Here is a 20638-nt window from a genome sequence, read left to right on the forward strand (position 1 = left end):
AAAGGGGTGTGCAGACTTTCCGACTTGACTAACATTTCATTTAACATAAGCATGAAATTAGTGTAACCTTTTACATTGCTAGCTAGTTTTGCTAGCTTATTAGCATATTAGCTGTTAGTATCCTAGATAGTTTGGGAACCATTTTCTTGTCATAGTGTTTTTTTTTTTTTTTATTTAATGTTCATGTGTAAAAATTGATCAAGAGGACGTCTGTAGGAAGGAAATTTAAAAAAACAACCTCACACTGGATTAATATTACCTTCTCTTAGGTTCATACCAGATTCATGTTGTTTCTGAGGAGTTACATTAGCATGCTGGTCAGTTAGCTCATGAGTTAGCATTTTCGATATAGTTTGAAGGAAATCTAATGTGTACATTTGCAATGATGGGAGTTAGATGCTTCATTGTGATAGCTACTCGGAGCACTTGTTAACAAACTAGCTAGCTTGTATTGACAGGATTTAGCCAAGTTCTGAAGAAATTTGCATACAAATCATTTAAACGTTGTTTTTTATTTATTTATTTTTTTCTTGCTGCTGTGAAACTAGCTTGTGTTGCTGGTGGCCACTCGGCTAACTCGTGAGGGGAACATCGAAGCGCAGGGCAGGTTCACAGTCGAAGCGCAATTAATTTCAGATTAATTCATTATACGCAACGTAACGACAATGACGTAGATCAGATTGTTGGATGATCATTTTAATTTGTTTGCTATTTTTGCAATTCCTATTTCTAATTCTGATCTTATTCAAATAGTTATCTCAATGATCGCTTCATTACATCTGTGGTTATGTGAGTAATTTAGATTGCTTATTTTTCGTGTGTGTGTGAGTGCTGCAGATGGGGAGGAGTTTGTCAGTGTTCTCACAGAGCTGCTATTTGAACTGCATGTTGCTGCGACACCAGACAAACTGAACAAGGTGCACACTGATTTTACACACTCCTGTATTTATAGACATACATGTCAACCTATACGGAATGTCCGTATTTTATACGGATTTGATTCAATAAACATAGTATACGGGCGTATAAATAAAGTTATACGGATTCTTTAAAAAAACTTCAATATCTATTTAGAGCTATAATCAATTCCCACGATGATAAAAGAGCGCATAACATTTACAAACGTACTGTACACCACAGCCAGCCAGTAAAGAGTCTTATGAAATCGCGCGTTATCTTGTGGTAGCGAGACTTCGTTCCACTTTTGATCATGTGCACACCGCATTGCGAGAATCCCGCCAACCGGGAAGTAACATTTTGTTTGAAATGCGTATTTAAAAGATTCTGAATGGGCATTCCGGCAAGATCAACACAGACACTTGCTGTGACATGCAGCCTAGTGAGGTATTGGTGCAGACTGCTAAAAAAGCTGTCATGGAGTACAATTCAGAACATTAGAGTGACACTTTGTGTTTTTGTCGAACATTGGAGCTTTGTATTCATTCTGAAGGTTTATTGTTATTAATATTGAATAAAAAGTAACTTGGATATATCATTGTTAATTATCATTCAAATTTTAGGTAAATTATTTTAATTTGCATCTTATACGGATTTTATAAGGGAAATACGGATTTTGGAGGTTGGTTATACAGGTTTGATTGACCAAAGGTTGACATGTATGTATAGACCCCATGTTAATGTTCACGTCATAGACTCATCACACACGTAATGATGTACACCTTGTTTATTATCGCAGGCCCGAATGAAGGCCTATGATTGGGTAAGGGAGACAGAGAACCCGGTTACCAAGGAGGAAACAGAGGAAGTGAAGGAAGAGAATTCAGAGTCGCCCCCTACAGGACAGGAGGATGTAGCTGAAAAACAAGAAGAGGGGACAAAAAAAATGGAGAAAAGCGCTGAGAAAAAGATTACGGACAAGGTTGAGGTGTGTGTGTGTGTGTGTGTGTGTGTGTGTTTAGTCTTAACTGTAATATATAGGTTCCTGCTGTTCTACTAGGAGCTAATTTATTTCATGAACATTCCACAGCGTTAAATATAACTATAAATGATAATATATCTCTCTCTCTCTCTTTCTGTCTGCCTCTATGTCCCCCTCTCTCGTGTGTCTCTCTCTCTCTCTGTGTGTCTGTCTCTATGTCCCCCTCTCTCATGTGTCTCTTTCTTTCTGTCTGCCTCTATGTCCCCCTTTCTCGTCTCATATCTCTATCTCTCTCTCTCCCTCCCTTTTTCTGTCTGCCTCTGTCCTCCTCTCTCGTCTCTCTCTCTCTCCCTCCCTTTTTCTGTCTGCCTCTGTCCTCCTCTCTCGTCTCTCTCTCTCTCTCTCTCTGTCTGCCTCTGTCCCCCTCTCTCGCTCTCTCTCCCTCCCTTTTTCTGTCTGCCTCTATGTCCTCTCTCATCTCATCTCATCTCTCTCTCTCTGTCTGCCTCTGTCCCCCCTCTCTCTCTCCCTCTCTTTCTGTCTGCCTCTATGTCCCCCTCTCTCGTTTCATCTCTCTCTTTCTCTCTCTCTCTTTCTGTCTGCCTCTATGTCCCCCTTTTCTCTTTCTGTCTGCTTCTATGTCCCCCCTCTCTGTCTGCCTCTATGTCCCCCTCTCTCGTCTCATCTCTCTCTCTTTCTGTCTGCCTCTATGTCTCCCTCTCTCTCTCTCTCTCTCTCTCTCTCTCTCTTTCTGTCTGCCTCTATGTCCCCCTTCTCTCTTTCTGTCTGCCTCTGTGTCCCTCTCTTTCTGTCTGCCTCTATGTCCTCTCTCTCTCTCTGTCTGCCTCTCTCTTTCTCTCTTTCTGTCTGCCTCTATGTCCCCCTCTCTCATCTCATCTCATCTCATCTCATCTCATCTCATCTCTCTCTCTCTTTCTCTCTCTCTCTGTCTGCCTCTCTCTTTCTCTCTTTCTGTCTGCCTCTATGTCCCCCTCTCTCATCTCATCTCATCTCTCTCTCTCTCTCTCTCTCTCTCTCTGTCTGCCTCTATGGCCCCCTCTCTCTCTCTCTCTCGCTCTCTCTCTCTCTTTCTAGAGTGTGTATCAGTGGTCCATAGGCAGTCTTGCTGAGGTGACAGCTCGGAGTATAGAGCAGCTCCATAAAGTGGCTGAGCTCATCCTGCATGGACAAGACGTGGAGAAACCAGCGAGCCAGCAGGCCAAAATACTTTCAAGGTGTGTCTGTGTGTGTGCATGCAGTTTGAACTCCTTTTTCTAGTAATATGCAAAACTACATTAATGGTGTCTAGTTAGTGGACATGGCTCAGAGTAATTTTATTTCTTAATGTTGTGTTCGGCTCAACTCTGGAACATTATTTAAACTCTCTTGACCGTCTTCAATGCTTTGTGACGTTTAACCAATTGTTTTTCAGGTTGACCTGTGCTATGTGTAAGGAGGTTGGCTGTCTGGCACACAGATTCACAGATACACTCGTGGCTGTCGGGGTGAGTGTGGCACATCCTGAACCCACACAAGCAGTGAGTTTGTAGTTTTGTCAGTGCGTTGTTTTCATTTTCTGTCTGTCATTTTTTTTCCAGAGTCGGAGAAAAGCAGAAGAGCTGAATCCTCTGGTGAACAGTGTGACTCTTGAGGTAATCATGATGATTTATTGGTCAGTGTTGAAATGATACTGAAATTCCCAGGAGTAACACTAGGGGGCAGTGTTGTATCGACGTTTTGACGTGATCTTAACTTTCTTCTTAAACCAGTGAGTGGTTCAGGTTTGATTTTCGAGACATTTTTATAAGACATAATCGTGTACTATGAAATTATCAGAGGGTTTTACAATCTTCAGTGTAATTCCTTATTCCACATCTTACTTCTACTTTCTAATGAGAACCTGTGAGATATTTGATTAAAAATGACCTCAATGTATCTCATCCTGTATCTACATTGCTGAAGGTTTTATAGTTAGGGTCATTAAGTACGTTTAGATTTAACATTTCCAAGTGTCACAGGCAACAGGGTTTTAATACAGTGGCAGACCTGGCTGAATTATCTCATCTCATCTCATTATCTCTAGCCGCTTTATCCTTCTACAGGGTCGCAGGCAAGCTGGAGCCTATCCCAGCTGACTACGGGCAAAAGGCGGGGTACACCCTGGACAAGTCGCCAGGTCATCACAGGGCCGACACATAGACACAGACAACCATTCACACTCACATTCACACCTACGCTCAATTTAGAGTCACCAGTTAACCTAACCTGCATGTCTTTGGACTGTGGGGGAAACCGGAGCACCCGGAGGAAACCCACGCGGACACGGGGAGAACATGCAAACTCCACACAGAAAGGCCCTCGCCGGCCCCGGGGCTCGAACCCAGGACCTTCTTGCTGTGAGGCGACAGCGCTAACCACTACGCCACCGTGCCGCCCTGGCTGAATTAACAAACAATTAATCCGAATCTTGTTTTTAAAGGTGCGGTCAGTAAATTTGAGACAAACTTTTAGACCTGTGGGAATTATATTATCTTAAAGACATCCTAGAAATATTGTGATTTGTAATACTGCCATGGAGTGGATCTGGCTACTTTGTTCGCTTCTGCTGACTGTTTGTTGTTTTTCCAGCCCAGAAATGAGTTTCGCCACAATCCAGAACAGACTTTTCCTTAAAATGCATTTTACAAGGCTGATATAGTTCTAGTACGAGTTCGGATCGGTACCCCGGGGTGGAAGTGGAAGGCTTATCATTGTTTTTATTGCAATTGTAGTTCACCTCACAGACAGCAGAGGGCGCGCAACAGCACACACTGCTCCGACAAAGCACTCCTGCGTACGGTACATGCGGAAGCTGGATTCGATTAACAAAAGAAAAAACACATTGCCATCACAGTTTAGGCTTCTTACTCAGACCACACCAGGATTACAAATTTCATATTCTTATCAAGGCTAAATGCAGACGTGCCTTCTGAGGGAGGTGATGTCGCTGCTGAAAGCGAATATATAGTTATGGAAGCTGAAATGTTTGTATTTTAAAAAATATACGTATGTAAAAGATATGTAAGGAAGAAGGCACTTAGAAGTCTGCATTTGTCGGAAAATCAACTAGGGGATGTTGTGACACAGCCTGATGCAAAGCTGAGCTGTTGATTAATTTCCTACAACAGTACGTCCCAAAGTGTTTTATTCTTCTTATTATACTATGTTTCGATTAGCTGTGACAGACGAACACTTTCGCAAATCGAAAGCCAAGAAATAACTTTTGTGAGCCTTGGTCTGAAGATAATCAGTGCTGAATTTGTGGCCTGTGAACATTTTTTTTCAACCTTTCGCAAAGATCCAATATGGCAGACCCATCAGTTAGGTTGATATGACAAATTGACAGGTCTCGGCCTTGGGACCTCCCACAGTCTCACCAGACACAAGGCAAGAATTATTAGCCAAAAATACATTTTTGCTTACTGCAGCACCACCTAGTGGTCAAATGACACTTTTTTTTGTGCTTCCTCAAATTTTTGTGGCAACTGCCTCATATAGAGGCTGTGGCCTTGGGGGGCGCCGTGGCCTTGGGGGGCGCCGTGGCCTTGGGGGGCGCCGTGGCCTTGGGGGGCGCCGTGGCCTTGGGGGGCGCCGTGGCTCGGTCGACTGAGGCGCTGTACCATGGGTCCGGGGACCCGAGTTCGGTTCCGGCCTGGGGTCATTTCCCGGTCCCTCCCCGTCTCTCTCTCCGGCTCGTTTCCTGTCTCTGCACTGTCCTATCCAGTAAAGGTGAAAAAAGCCCCCCCCCCCAAAATCTTTATAGAGCCTGTGGCCACTATGTCATAGTGTTGTAAGAATGAGTGTAACAATAGCGCACTGCGCATGTGCATACATATGTTCCTATTAAAATGGCCAGTGAGCGTATACAATTCGGTTCACCATTCGAAATAAATGGACTAGACCAGGGGTGGCCAACCAGTCGGAGCCCAAGAGCCACAATTCTTACTGTGTTACGGCAAAGAGCCACATCGGCACATGAACATGGGCACACAAATATTACCCTTCCTTCTGCGCGTGCGGACACACACACACACACACACACAGCCACATTGATGTCACACTCCAACTTAACTAATGCCCCACACCAACATGATAATGATACATTTACTGCAGTACCAAGACCACAGGCCAGTCATTTTCAACAGTGGCGACTGGTGAAGAAAATTGTAGGTGGGGCACAAAGGCAGACATTGTTTACATGTGGGGATTCCTCCCATTGGGGGGGTTCTGGGGGGCCTCCCCCGAAAAATTTTGGATTTCTTAGATGCAATTTCCTGTATTCTAGTGCATTTTGGAGTTACCTGTTTAACATTGAAAATGCAAAAGCCATTTTGATTCAGCTTGAATTCTCAATTGCATGACCTGCACAAGACCTGCATTCAAATAAATAAGTATTCAAATAAATACAGTCAGTCGGAAAATGGAAATTACAAAGTGCTAATTTAATTTCCTCAAACAGTACAAGCTCCATAGGCACTGGGAACAGTGATCAGTGCAAGTGCAAATATAGATAAAATATAATACAATGCTCAAATTTTTGAAAGAAGAACACACACGCACACACAAATTGATAACTGGAAAACAAATGAACAAATACATAATGTATATACACTACATGCCAAAAGTTTGGACACACCTTCTCATTCAATGTGTTCTGTGTTCTCATGACTATTTACACTTACAGTATACTCTACTCTCACTCAAGGCATCAAAACTGAATGAGCACTCACCCACTACTCAGGCTTGCGCGCCCAAACGCACCTGCGCATTTGTCATGATGTGAAAATACCGTAATGAAACCAAGTGAAGCACCTTTAATAAAATAACCGTAATTAACTGCAGTGAAGCGAAAACGCACATAAAACCACAAACGAACACCAACTTGGACGTGAAGGTGAGAGCCGCATGACACCAGGCAAAGAGCCGCATGTGGCTCGCGAGCCGCGGGTTGGCCACCTATGGACTAGACTAAAGAAATCGCTTTCAGACATGTTTATGCTTATTACCGAGGGAAAGTGCGTTCCTATTTTAAAATATACTCCAGGTTGTCCCCCTTTCCTCGCCTTCTTCGGCCAGTGGTCCCATGTGTGATGTTGATGTGATGCACTTCCGAGTTGTTACAGGAAATTGTCGAAAAGAGTATTGAGACCACTGAGCTCTAGCACCGGGCCTTTTCCGGGAAATAAGAGTTTGGGTCATGGCGACAGTGTGTGTATGTCAGCCTCACTTCGGAGGTTTCAGTTTCGAAAACCGTAAGAGTAGAATAATATAAAGTACAGACACTTGGTATATTTTACTTCTGTGATTTTTAAATTGTTCATTTTTGGATTACACTTCATTTTTGTGGCTACTGCCTCATAGAGTAAATACTGTGTGTGTATACACACCGTATGGACATGGTATCAGAAAACTATTTTATTTATAAACAGTAGCCACATGGACCCATAGGGTACCTATTTTTTGAAAAAAATCCTATTATTGCTTCGATTATAGCAGCTATAATTAAACCTCAGTAAGTTAGTCAGATGTAAAAAAAAAAAAAAAAAACACAGCTTGTGATGTTGGAGGAAACCTGAAAACCTCCTCGATCCTGAAGATGTCAGAGAAATTTACAGCTTTCTCTCTGACTAGTAGTTAGCACTGTCACCTCACAGCAAGAAGGTTCTGGGTTCGAGCCCAGCGGCCGGCGAGGGCCTTTCTGTGCGGAGTTTGCATGTTCTCCCCGTGTCCGCGTGGGTTTCCTCCGGGTGCTCCGGTTTCCCCCACAGTCCAAAGACATGCAGGTTAGGTTAACTGGTGACTCTAAATTGACCGTAGGTGTGAATGTGAGTGTGAATGGTTGTCTGTGTCTATGTGTCAGCCCTGTGATGACCTGGTGACTTGTCCAGGGTGTACCCCGCCTTTCGCCCGTAGTCAGCTGGGATAGGCTCCAGCTTGCCTGCGACCCTGTACAGGATAAGCGGTTATGGATAATGGATGGATGGATCTTTGACTGTTCCAAAGCAAGCACTGACACTGTAGACTCCTTCCATAAATGCTAAATAAATGTCTCCTTCATGAAAAGTTCAACATTACTTTATAATAGTACCATTATAACAGTTTACTGCGATGGGGAAAATGTCAAGTACAACCCCGATTCCAAAAAAGTTGGGACAACTTACAAATTGTAAATAAAAACGGAATGCAATAATTTACAAATCTCAAAAACTGATATTGTATTCACAATAAAACATAGACAACATATCAAATGTCGAAAGTGAGACATTTTGAAATTTCATGCCAAATATTGGCTCATTTGAAATTTCATGACAGCAACACATCTCAAAAAAGTTGGGACAGGGGCAATAAGAGGCTGGAAAAGTTAAAGGTACAAAAAAGGAACAGCTGGAGGACCAAATTGCAACTCATTAGGTCAATTGGCAATAGGTCATTAACATGACTGGGGATAAAAAGAGCGTCTTGGAGTGGCAGCGGCTCTCAGAAGTAAAGATGGGAAGAGGATCACCAATCCCCCTAATTCTGCACCGACAAATAGTGGAGCAATATCAGAAAGGAGTTCGACAGTGTAAAATTGCAAAGAGTTTGAACATATCATCATCTACAGTGCATAATATCATCAAAAGATTCAGAGAATCTGGAAGAATCTCTGTGCGTAAGGGTCAAGGCCGGAAAACCATACTGGGTGCCTGTGATCTTCGGGCCCTTAGACGTCACTGCATCACATACAGGCATGCTTCTGTATTGGAAATCACAAAATGGGCTCAGGAATATTTCCAGAGAACATTATCTGTGAACACAATTCACCGTGCCATCCGCCGTTGCCAGCTAAAACTCCATAGTTCAAAGAAGAAGCCGTATCTAAACATGATCCAGAAGCGCAGACGTCTTCTCTGGGCCAAGGCTCATTTAAAATGGACTGTGGCAAAGTGGAAAACTGTTCTGTGGTCAGACGAATCAAAATTTGAAGTTCTTTATGGAAATCAGGGACGCCGTGTCATTCGGACTAAAGAGGAGAAGGACGACCCAAGTTGTTATCAGCGCTCAGTTCAGAAGCCTGCATCTCTGATGGTATGGGGTTGCATTAGTGCGTGTGGCATGGGCAGCTTACACAGCTGGAAAGACACCATCAATGCTGAAAGGTATATCCAGGTTCTAGAGCAACATATGCTCCCATCCAGACGACGTCTCTTTCAGGGAAGACCTTGCATTTTCCAACATGACAATGCCAAACCACATACTGCATCAATTACAGCATCATGGCTGTGTAGAAGAAGGGTCCGGGTACTGAACTGGCCAGCCTGCAGTCCAGATCTTTCACCCGTAGAAAACATTTGGCGCATCATAAAACAGAAGATACTGTACAACAAAAAAGACCTAAGACAGTTGAGCAACTAGAATCCTACTTTAGACAAGAATGGGTTAACATTCCTGTCCCTAAACTTGAGCAACTTGTCTCCTCAGTCCCCAGACGTTTACAGACTGTTGTAAAGAGAAAATGGGATGTCTCACAGTGGTAAACATGGCCTTGTCCCAACTTTTTTGAGATGTGTTGTTGTCATGAAATTTAAAAATCACCTAATTTTTCTCTTTAAATGATACATTTTCTCAGTTTAAACATTTGATATGTCATCTATGTTCTATTCTGAATAAAATATGGAATTTTGAAACTTCCACATCATTGCATTCCGTTTTTATTTACAGTTTGTACTTTGTCCCAACTTTTTTAGAATCGGGGTTGTAGTTGTCAATGTCAAATATCAAGTAGATGGTTCACATGATGCCATATATGGTTTCTATGATGTAGAGTAAGTTCCAGAGAAAATGTTATTTCTATATTCATTTGATGAACTGTTCAGTTATGACTATGACTCTTGAGCTTTTGTGTGTGTGTGTGTGTGTGTGTTTTTTTGTCTTTTTAGGGTTCGAACAGCACGACCTACATCCACAACGCGTTCCAGCTTCTGCTACCGGTTCTGCAGATCTCCCACATCCAAACCAGCAGAACCGTGGCAATAGCCAAACCAGAACCGGCTCCAGAACAGGAACCAGCTCCTACAGACTGACCTGCTCGCCCTGCGCATGATTTATTTCCTTCTGCGACTGTCTACGCAAAGTGCAGTGCGCTGCAAGTCTGTGTGTGTATCAGTTTTCTCGATGAAATGATCTACACACAGACACTTAGGATCAGATAAATCAGAAAAAAAGCATCCTAGAAGAATTTAAAGAAGATATTTTTAACACTAGTGCCCCGTGTAATCATTTTGCAGGTGGCCGTGGTTTTATGAAAGTGACATCTGTATCACTGACAATTAACTTTCCTTTACGTTTTACGATGTTTTTACTATAACGACAAGGTCACGCTTCATTTCATCAAAGCTGTGTGCGTTCCTTCTTCTACCACAAGTCCCAGGTTTATCTTGCTAACGTTATTTTTTTTTCTATAGTAACGGAGCAACAAACGAACATCGTATGATCTGGTTGATACGGCGAAGGAGTCTCCAGTCTCAGCGTTTTGCATCAGTCAAGGCTTATGATTTAACTTTACGTTTTCCGCCATGGGAAAGTCTTCACTACAGGTTGCAGTTTCTAGGGAACATGATAAGCTGCGTGTTTAGTTTTGTTTTTGTCTTATGTTCAAGAGGAAGAAAACAGGCTGGTGAGGGAACAAATTGGCAAAGTGCTGTGGTACAAGGGGAATAAAACACTTCGGGACACGCTGTTAAAGGAAAATCATCAGCTTCAGGGTGGTAACAGTAACTCGGCTTCATCACAACGCCCTTTTATGGTTTACATTTATCCGGAGAGATGTATTTATTTAAAACTGCTTTGAAGCATGGTGAGATCTAAAGATGAACCATGAACAAAGTAAAACGTGTTAAACATCCTTCGTTAAATCTATACATGACTGAATTTAATCGATTACCAAAGATCCGTGATTGTGTAACTCCAATTACAGTTCTGATTTTAAGGGTTGGATTGTTTAGATCATTTCTGATTGTTGTGTTATTTTCAAACTGATGCTTTGGCTCGCTCACTTTGCTTCGTAATGAACAAGAACATATTTATGTTTTAAAACTGACCAGCAAAGTATGTTGTAGATATTGTTGATTCGTACAGACTTTTCCATTTATGACCAGATATTTAATTTCGATCTGTGAGTAAATTAAAAGACATAGTTCTGTACCTCAGTTATTGATTTATTGAGAACTAAGAAATGTTCTGGAGCATCGTATTTGCTAAAAATGGACTTATTTTTAATAATTCACCAAAGTACATGTCCAGTTCAGTGTTTAAATGTAATTTTGTAAAGAAAAAAAATAATAAGAAACACTATTTACACATTGTGCACGACTGTATACGAAACTCCCAGAAAATTCTTTATTAAATTCAAATAAACTTTTCCTGTTGCCTTACTGAGTGACTCACCCAGTCAATATTAATAAAATAAAATTTCCAGACATTAAACATGATTTCTCCCTTTTTTCCTTTTTTTAATTACAAAATTTATATCTCTAAAATTGCAGTAATGTATCAAATTCTATACTATTCTATTTTGGTACTATGGACCAAAATATTTCTACAGACAATAAATCTATGCTGTAATACTCTGTATACAAGTGATAAAAATGACTTTTGTTTCGACAGCCTCTTTAAGTTCCTTTTGTAACATCAACATGAAAAATAGCAAATGAAATTGTTTCGAAATATAAACAGATGCGACCAGGCATTTAACTTTTTTTTTTAACCCAAATACAGTAATTTTTTTTTTTTACAGTTTTACAAGCACGGTGTAAATTTGCCACGAGGCCAATTTGTGCCACTTTCTGTTAACCAACATTTACAAATTTTTCTTTGTCCTCGTTTTATACTTACAGTGCCTTGCAAAAGTATTCATCCCCCTTGGTGTTTGTCCTGTTTTGTCGCGTTACAAGCTGGAAATTAAAATGGATTTTTGGGGGGTTAGCACCATTTGATTTACACAACATGCCTACCACTTTAAAGGTGCAAATTGTTTTCTATTGTGACACAAACAATAATTAAGATGAAAAAACAGAAATCTGGAGTGTGCATAAGTATTCACCCCTTTTCGTATGAAACCCCTAAATAAGAGCTGCTCCAACCAATTCACTTCGTAAGTCACATAATTAGTTGATTGAGATCCACCTGTGTGCAATCAAAGTGTCACATGATCTGTCACATGATGTCTGAATAAATCAACCTGTTCTGGAAGGACCCTGACTCTGCAACACTACTAAGCAAGCAACATGAAAACCAAGGAGCCTCCAAACAGGTCAGAGACAAAGTTGTGGAGAAGTATAGATCAGGGTTGGGTTATAAAAAAATATCCCAAACTTTGACTATCCCATGGAGCACCATTAAATCCATTATAGCTAAATTGAAAGAATATGGCACCACTACAAACCTGACAAGAGAAGGTATCCCACCAAAACTCACAGACCGGGCAAGGAGGGCATTAATCAGAGATGCAACAAATACACCAAAGATAACACGGAAGGAGCTGCAAAGATCCACAGCGGAGATGGGAGTATCTGTCCATAGGACCACTTTAAGCCGTACACTCCACAGAGTGGGGCTTTATGGAAGTGTGGCCAGAAAAAAGCCATTGCTTAAGAAAACACATTCGGAGTTTGCCCAACAGCATGTGGCAGGCTCTCCAAATACACGAAAGAAGATTCTCTGGTCAAATGAGACTAAAATTGATCTTTTTGGCCATCATGGGAAATGCTATGTGTGGCGCAAACCCAACACCCTGAGAACACCATTCCTACAGTGAAGCATGGTGGTGGCATCATCATGCTGTGGGGATGTTTTTCATTTGCAGGGACAGGAAAGCTGGTCAGGACTGAAGGAAAGATGGATGGCACTAAATACAGGGCAATTCTGGAGGAAAACCTGTTTGAGTCAGCCAGAGGTTTGAGACTGGGACGAAGGTTCACATTCCAGCAGGACAATGACCCTAAACATACTGCTAAAGCTACACTGGAGTGGTTTAAAGGGAAACTTTTAAATGTCTTGGAATGGCCTAGTCAAAGCCCAAACCTCAATCCAATTGAGAATCTGTGGCATAACTTGAAGATTGCTGTACGCCAACACAAGTCATCTAACATGAAGGAGTTGGAGCAGTTTTGCCTTGAGGAATGGGCAAACATCCCATTGGCTAGATGTGCTAAGCTAATAGAAACATACCCCAAGAGACTTGCAGCTGTAATTGTAGCAAAAGGTGGCTCTACAAAGTATTGACTTTGGGGGGTGAATACTTATGCACACTCCAGAGTTCTGTTTTTTCGTCTTGATTATTGTTTGTGGCACAATAAAAAAAAATGTGCACCTTTAAAGTGGTAGGCATGTTGTGTAAATCAAATACTGCTAACCCCCCAAAATCCATTTTAATTCCAGCTTGTAATGCGACAAAACAGGACAAACACCAAGGGGGATGAATATTTTTGCAAGGCACTGTATGTTAGGATTTTGACAGGGAAAAAACATTAAGAAATAACTTAAATTCAACTAAAAATGAGGTGCGGCACGGTGGTGTAGTGGTTAGCGCTGTTGCCTCACAGCAAGAAGGGCTGAGTTCGAGCCCCGGGGCCAGCGAGGGCCTTTCTGTGTGGAGTTTGCATGTTCTCCCTGTGTCCGCATGGGTTTCCTCCGGGTGCTCCGGTTTCCCCCACAGTCCAAAGACATGCAGGTTAGGTTAACTGGTGACTCTAAATTGACCGTAGGTGTGAATGTGAATGGTTGTCTGTGTCTGTGTGTCGGCCCTGTGATGACCTGGCAACTTGTCCAGGGTGTACCCCGCCTTTCTCCCGTAGTCAGCTGGGATAGGCTCCAGCTTGCCTGCGACCCTGTAGAAGGATAAAGCGGCTACAGATAATGAGATGAGAACTAAAAATGAATGCTTATTGTACGTCGATAAATTAAACCAAATTTATATACTGCAGCTCTAAACACTTAACGAATGCTAGATACTAAGAACACTTGCTATTTAACAAACTGACTAGCTAACATTCTTGCTAATTAGTGCACAGTCCTCAGAAACTGATTGCTTTTGATCCTGAGGTGCTGCAGAGGTGAGTTTATTCCTGTTTTTAGCTTCTCTTTAACTGAACCTCAGTCCTTAGCTAATGTGTCGTTTGTGGCTTTGCGACTGAGCATCGTTAGCTAAATTTATTTGGGAGGTCAAATTTTGATAAAGTTATCTCGATACCCTAGTCGTCATCATGTTAGCGTTCATCTGAATCTGTTCTTTTGGATAATTTGATAGGGATGATGTATGAAACATGCTTTGCACAATTGTTGTGTAGCTACTAGCTAATTTTCATCTGTAGCCCCTGAGCAGGCAAGCAAAGACAAAATTATTTGATTTCTTTCACATAATTCTGTATTGAAATCTTATTAATTATTTAACTTAATGAATGAATTAGGTTTTACTCGGGGCGGCACGGTGGTGTAGTGGTTAGCGCTGTCGCCTCACAGCAAGAAGGTCCGGGTTCGAGCCCCGTGGCCGGCGAGGGCCTTTCTGTGTGGAGTTTGCATGTTCTCCCCGTGTCCGCGTGGGTTTCCTCCGGGTGCTCCGGTTTCCCCCACAGTCCAAAGACATGCAGGTTAGGTTAACTGGTGACTCTAAATTGACTGTAGGTGTGAATGTGAGTGTGAATGGTTGTGTGTCTCTGTGTGTCAGCCCTGTGATGACCTGGTGACTTGTCCAGGGTGTACCCCGCCTCTCGCCCATAGTCAGCTGGGATAGGCTCCAGCTTGCCTGCGACCCTGTAGAAGGATAAAGCGGCTAGAGATAATGAGATGAGGTTTTAGTTATAGCTTTTTTTTACCAGGTGATTAAAATTTGGTCAATTTGGACGGCATGGTGGTGTAGTGGTTAGCACTGTCGCCTCACAGTAAGAAGGTTCTGGGTTCGAGCCCAGTGGCTGACAGGGGCCTTTCTGTGTGGAGCTTGCATGTTCTCCCCGTGTCCGCGTGGGTTTCCTCCGGGTGCTCCGGTTTCCCCCACAGTCCAAAGACATGCAGGTTAGGTTAACTGGTGACTCTAAATTGACCGTAGGTGTGAATGTGAGTGTGAATGGTTGTGTGTCTCTGTGTGTCAGCCCTGCGATGACCTGGCGACTTGTCCAGGGTGTACCCCGCCTTTCGCCCGTAGTCAGCTGGGATAGGCTCCAGCTTGCCTGCGACCCTGCACAGGATAAGCAGTTACGGATAATGGATGGCTGGTTGGAATTTGTTCATTTTTTTTCTCAGGTGTACTTTAGCGTTCAACTTGTCAGTAGAAGTTTTAGTTATTTGTCTTGTCTCACTGATTCTCAGTAATTATGTTCAATCAACACAACACTTTTAAAGTGCATGTCATGGATTTTCTATTTACTAATGATGTCGAATTTGACCTACAGCAAATATGGCAGCATATATATATATATATATATATATATATATATATATATATATATATATATATATATATATAAACACACAGTACTCTGCAAAAGTCTTAGGCACATGTAAAGAAATGCTGTAGACCAATGTAGGGATGGATTGCCATGCTGTAGCCATAGTAACCATTTATGAACCATCTTCTCCCTTTCACTGTACAGCAATGAACACACCAATCCCTGTACTCGATGCCATGTTCTATCTCCGTCTATTCTTCTGACTCCCTGTAATGGTATTGGATACAGAGATGATACCGGATACCAAATACAATGATGTTACGACTGTGCTTTAAACCCGCGGCGGAATCAAAATTCCTTCTCTCTGGCGGTGGATCTTCCACGCGTGAAAGAGACGTCATTGCATCTGTGCTAAAGAACAAAGAACAAGCTATTGATACCGGACCTTTAGCCAAAGTTCAATGTATTTGATCTTCGCATAGTTGTAATAATAACTGAACCGGTTAGTTACTGCAGCCCACGGAGTATTTTAAAGAGAAAAGGCGACCGGATCCCTTTTCCCTTTCGCAACGTCGACGAACTACAAACAAGATTCCTTCCAGATCATCGGATGACCGACGGGACACCGAAGATCTTCAGCTGACGAGCTGTAAAAGCAAAAGGAACAGAACTGTTTTCTCCCTGGACCTGAGCTCCATGCTGTCTTCGGATAACAGACGACGCACTTTCAGTCACCAAGCAAGAGCGATCTCAAGTAAGGCTGGCATCTGGGCAATTGTTAGTCTTAGTTGTGGCTAGTTAATGTGAAGAGTGTTGTTTATTTGAATTCATTCATGGTTTAAATGTACGCATTTTGATTCACATGAAAGTCAGTCTTAAACCATGTGTTGTTTGATTTGCTTTATTTACTATCCGTATTTAGTTAGATCGTGCATGCGTTCTCTCTCTTTCTCATTCTCTCTTTAACTCCCTCCATCGCACTACACTCCTCAACATTGGGATTTCAGGAGTAGCTAAGCGTTGAGTAGAAGTTTAGCTGGACTAGTTTTAAGCTACAGATCCTTTGTCTCTCTCTTCCTTGTGTGCTCTCCTTGTTGCCCATCCCCCTTCAGGCGGAACCTAGCACAAAGGCTCACGCACACACGCCTACACTCTCTCTCTCTCTCTCACACACACACACACACACACACACACACACACACACACACACACACACACACACACACACACACACACTCCTACACTCTTACACACACACTCTCACACAGACACACAAACACGTGATTTCCCTCTCACATTTTAACATCCACTTGCCCCTACACTGTAAACTTGCATATAGCTATTACTTCTGATCACCATTAGTGCCTTAGTTCTCATCACATACACTACTGATTATTACCTGCATACATTGTATCACCATTTATATTGAATTATTCCTTGGCTGCTATTGTTGCTATATCTGATCAGTATTCGTTTGCTAATTTGTGTCAGCTATTTCAATAAATGGTATCTTTGGAATAAACTGTGTCCTGTCTATTGCTACAACATTCACTGAGTGCCAACCTCTGCCAAACAAGTATTCTAATTGCCTTCGCCTATTTGGTTGTTATATGAATGTTATAGATCTAGAGTAAACGTATTACATTAGTGCTACAATACTCACTAAAACTATAGCAACATCACCACTAAGTTATTCCATTGATTTTAATAGTTTAGCTATAAACTATTAGACACTTGAATTAATGATTAATGAATTTATGAGACTGATCCCTTTTTACATGAGACTGATTTGATAAGCCTATTGCACCTACACCAAAAATGGTTTAAAAATAATGAAATGAAATGTTTCAAGATTAAAAAAATACTATGAACAGTAAGCAGTAAACCATAATAAATTTAACAAAGTCAATATTTGGTGTGAGACGACCCTTTGGTTTAAAAATAAATAGTAGTCTCAGGTACAATGAGTGCAGTTTTATAAGGAAATGAGCTGTAGGTTTTACTGAGCATCTTACAGAACCAGCTGCAGTTCTTCTGGACACTTTGACTCTCACACTCGCGTCTTCATTTTGCACCAAAACCCAGCAGCCTTCATTATGTTTTCTTTTTTAATCTGAAAAGTGCGCTCTTATGGAATATGCTGCTCAGATACAAACGTTTTTTCCCTGTAACATTTAATTTTGTGCTGGAAAACAAATGTTTGGACTCTGAAATGTTTTTGTACTGACTCGAAAATGTAGAAGTCATCAAATAGAAATCTATAACAAAGTTTGTAAGTAAAAAAATAGGGTGCCTCAGACTTTAGCACAGTACTGTAATTTTATATATATATATATATATATATATATATATATATTACGAAAACGAGGACGAAAATGAGGAAGGCCAAAGAGGAGATACATGGATGTGGTGAGAGAGGACAAGTGGCAGGTCTGGTAGAGAAGGATGCGGAAGACAGGGAGCAATGGAGACGAAAGATCCACTGTGGCGACCCCTAATCGGGAGCAGCCAAAAGAAGAAGAAGAAGAATATATATATATATATATATATATATATATATATATATATATATATATATATATATATATATATATATATATGGGGGGGATGGATTGTCAAGATCATCACCTAATGAGCCCTCTATTGTTCTCGTATATCTATGGATAAGCCGTGAGGGGAAGTTAATGTGAATGTGAGAAATAGCACTGGAATTAAAGTGTTGGATATCTTTTTATATCCTTTGCTCCTGGACTTTTTGACTAATAGCAGCTTTCCACAGATGGATGGCTACGATGGTGCAGGAAAGCTAAAAAGAAAGAAAGAAAAAAGGGGTCATTAAACCGATGCCCAATAACTTACATTGCAGTATTTCTCTGGAAATAGATTTCCGGCTATTTTCAATCAAAAGCTCACTGAAGTGACTCACTGAAGTTCTCCAAGTGTGTGTTTGCTGGGGTTAGGGGGACATCCAGACACATCTCAAATTCTGTAGGACAAAACATACACACACACACACACACACACACACACACACACACACACACACACGTCACGTCTCTACCTTTAAAACCAAAATATCTCTCATATCTTTCTGTACACCTTCATTTTAATGTTCTAATTAAAGATATATACATTTTGAAATTTCATGTCAAATATTGGCTCATTTGAAATTTCATGCCAGCAACACATCTCAAAAAAGTTGGGACAGGGGCAATAAGAGGCTGGAAAAGTTAAAGGTACAAAAAAGGAACAGCTGGAGGACCACATTGCAACTCATTAGGTCAACTGGCAATAGGTCATTAACATGACTGGGTATAAAAAGAGCATCTTGGAGTGGCAGTGGCTCTCAGAAGTAAAGATGGGAAGAGGATCACCAATCCCTCTAATTCTGTGCCGACAAATAGTGGAGCAATGTCAGAAAGGAGTTTGACAGTGTAAAATTGCAAAGAGTTTGAACATATCATCATCTACAGTGCATAATATCATCAAAAGATTCAGAGAATCTGGAAGAATCTCTGTGCATAAGGGTCAAGGTCGGAAAACCATACTGGGTGCCCGTGATCTTCGGGCCCTTAGACGGCACTGCATCACATACAGGCATGCTTCTGTATTGGAAATCACAAAATGGGCTCAGGAATATTTCCAGAGAACATTATCTGTGAACACAATTCACCGTGCCATCCGCCGTTGCCAGCTAAAACTCTATAGTTCAAAGAAGAAGCCGTATCTAAACATGATCCAGAAGCGCAGACGTCTTCTCTGGGCCAAGGCTCATTTAAAATGGATTGTGGCAAAGTGGAAAACTGTTCTGTGGTCAGACGAATCAAAATGTGAAGTTCTTTATGGAAATCAGGGACGCCGTGTCATTTGGACTAAAGAGGAGAAGGACGACCCAAGTTGTTATCGGCGCTCAGTTCAGAAGCCTGCATCTCTGATGGTATGGGGTTGCATTAGTGCGTGTAGCATGGGCAGCTTACACATCTGGAAAGACACCATCAATGCTGAAAGGTATATCCAGGTTCTAGAGCAACATATGCTCCCATCCAGATGATGTCTCTTTCAGGGAAGACCTTGCATTTTCCAACATGACAATGCCAAATCACATACTGCATCAATTACAGCATCATGGCTGCATAGAAGAAGGGTCCGGGTACTGAACTGGCCAGCCTGCAGTCCACATCTTTCACCCAGAGAAAACATTTGGCGCATCATAAAACGGAAGGTACGACAAAAAAGACCTAAGACAGTTGAGCAACTAGAATCCTACATTAGACAAGAACGGGTTAACATTCCTATCCCTAAACTTGAGCAACTTGTCTCCTCAGTCCCCAGACGTTTACAGACTGTTGTAAAGAGAAAAGGGGATGTCTCACAGTGGTAAACATGGCCTTGTCCCAACTTTTTTGAGATGTGTTGTTGTCATGAAATTTAAAATCACCTAATTTTTCTCTTTAAATGATACATTTTCTCAGTTTAAACATTTGATATGTCATCTATGTTCTATTCTGAATAAAATATGGAATTTTGAAACTTCCACATCATTGCATTCTGTTTTTATTTACAATTTGTACTTTGTCCCAACTTTTTTGGAATCATATTTTCTTTTTTTTTTGCAGGTGCTATTTGTTCCACAGGTGACAAACTAAAGGAAAATGAACCTCCATCAAGGTTCACTGAAGCCCAATGCCTGATTAACACACTGGTTTTAACTTTGTCACCCATCTGTTTGTATAATACTATAAGGTCCTTCTTTATTTTTGATTTTTTTTTATTTTTGTCGACAGCATATCCCAGTAATTGTATCTCATTCACATCTATGTGTCTAAGGTATTTTGTATGCTGTAAGCTGGCTTGCTTGAATATAATGGAAAGTTTGAGATTTACAATTGTCCTACAACTAAAACTGTGACTGAAAAGAACCATTTCCAAGATCTTATTTATCTTTATCTATGCACTGACCGTCTTCTGTTATTACATCATCAGACATTGCTTCTTCATCACATTCATCTTCATTTTCTCCCAGTGAAACATCTGAGATATGACACAGACATGGACATGTAACAGCAAGTGTATAACAATTTGGAAAATTGGAAAAGAAAAGTAGTGATGTATTTGTATTCTAGTCGCAATATAGTCTAAGGATGAGTGTGATGTTTAAATGAAGGAGTTGCATGTTATACCTGTTGCAGATAGCTCAGGAATTGGAGAGAGGACTGGGTAAACACAGGAATCAGAAATAGAGAAGAATGTATTCAGGCATTACTGTAAGGTGGTAGTAGATAAAGTATTCTGCAACAAA

At 41.3% G+C, this 20638-nt stretch overlaps 2 protein-coding genes across 7 annotated transcripts in view; one reads left to right on the forward strand and one right to left on the reverse strand.

The window, feature by feature from the left end:
* Window positions 1-11383, forward strand: part of fam114a1 (family with sequence similarity 114 member A1) — a 37100-nt gene extending 25717 nt beyond the window's left edge. For all 3 annotated transcript variants that reach the window (XM_060916692.1, XM_060916694.1, XM_060916693.1), the window contains exons 8-13: window positions 838-917; window positions 1697-1885; window positions 2975-3114; window positions 3312-3384; window positions 3478-3531; window positions 9838-11383. In XM_060916692.1, the coding sequence (XP_060772675.1) occupies window positions 838-917; window positions 1697-1885; window positions 2975-3114; window positions 3312-3384; window positions 3478-3531; window positions 9838-9981 (680 nt within the window). In that variant the 3' untranslated portion in view covers window positions 9982-11383. The remainder of the gene's footprint in view (window positions 1-837; window positions 918-1696; window positions 1886-2974; window positions 3115-3311; window positions 3385-3477; window positions 3532-9837) is intronic.
* Window positions 11384-13361: 1978 nt separating this feature from the next.
* si:dkey-192k22.2 (uncharacterized) overlaps window positions 13362-20638 on the reverse strand; it is a 31562-nt gene continuing 24285 nt past the window's right edge. For 3 of the 4 annotated variants that reach the window (XM_060916698.1, XM_060916697.1, XM_060916696.1), the window contains 4 exons: window positions 20520-20552; window positions 20299-20370; window positions 18266-18325; window positions 13362-18145 (listed from right to left, as the gene is read on the reverse strand). In XM_060916698.1, coding sequence (XP_060772681.1) covers window positions 18099-18145; window positions 18266-18325; window positions 20299-20370; window positions 20520-20552 — 212 coding nt within the window. In that variant the 3' untranslated portion in view covers window positions 13362-18098. Of the gene's footprint in view, window positions 18146-18265; window positions 18326-20298; window positions 20371-20519; window positions 20629-20638 lie in introns of those variants that run through there. The other variant, XM_060916699.1, reaches the window with a different exon arrangement.

This window comes from Neoarius graeffei, chromosome 3, assembly GCF_027579695.1.
Source record: "Neoarius graeffei isolate fNeoGra1 chromosome 3, fNeoGra1.pri, whole genome shotgun sequence".
Lineage (NCBI taxonomy): Eukaryota > Metazoa > Chordata > Actinopteri > Siluriformes > Ariidae > Neoarius > Neoarius graeffei.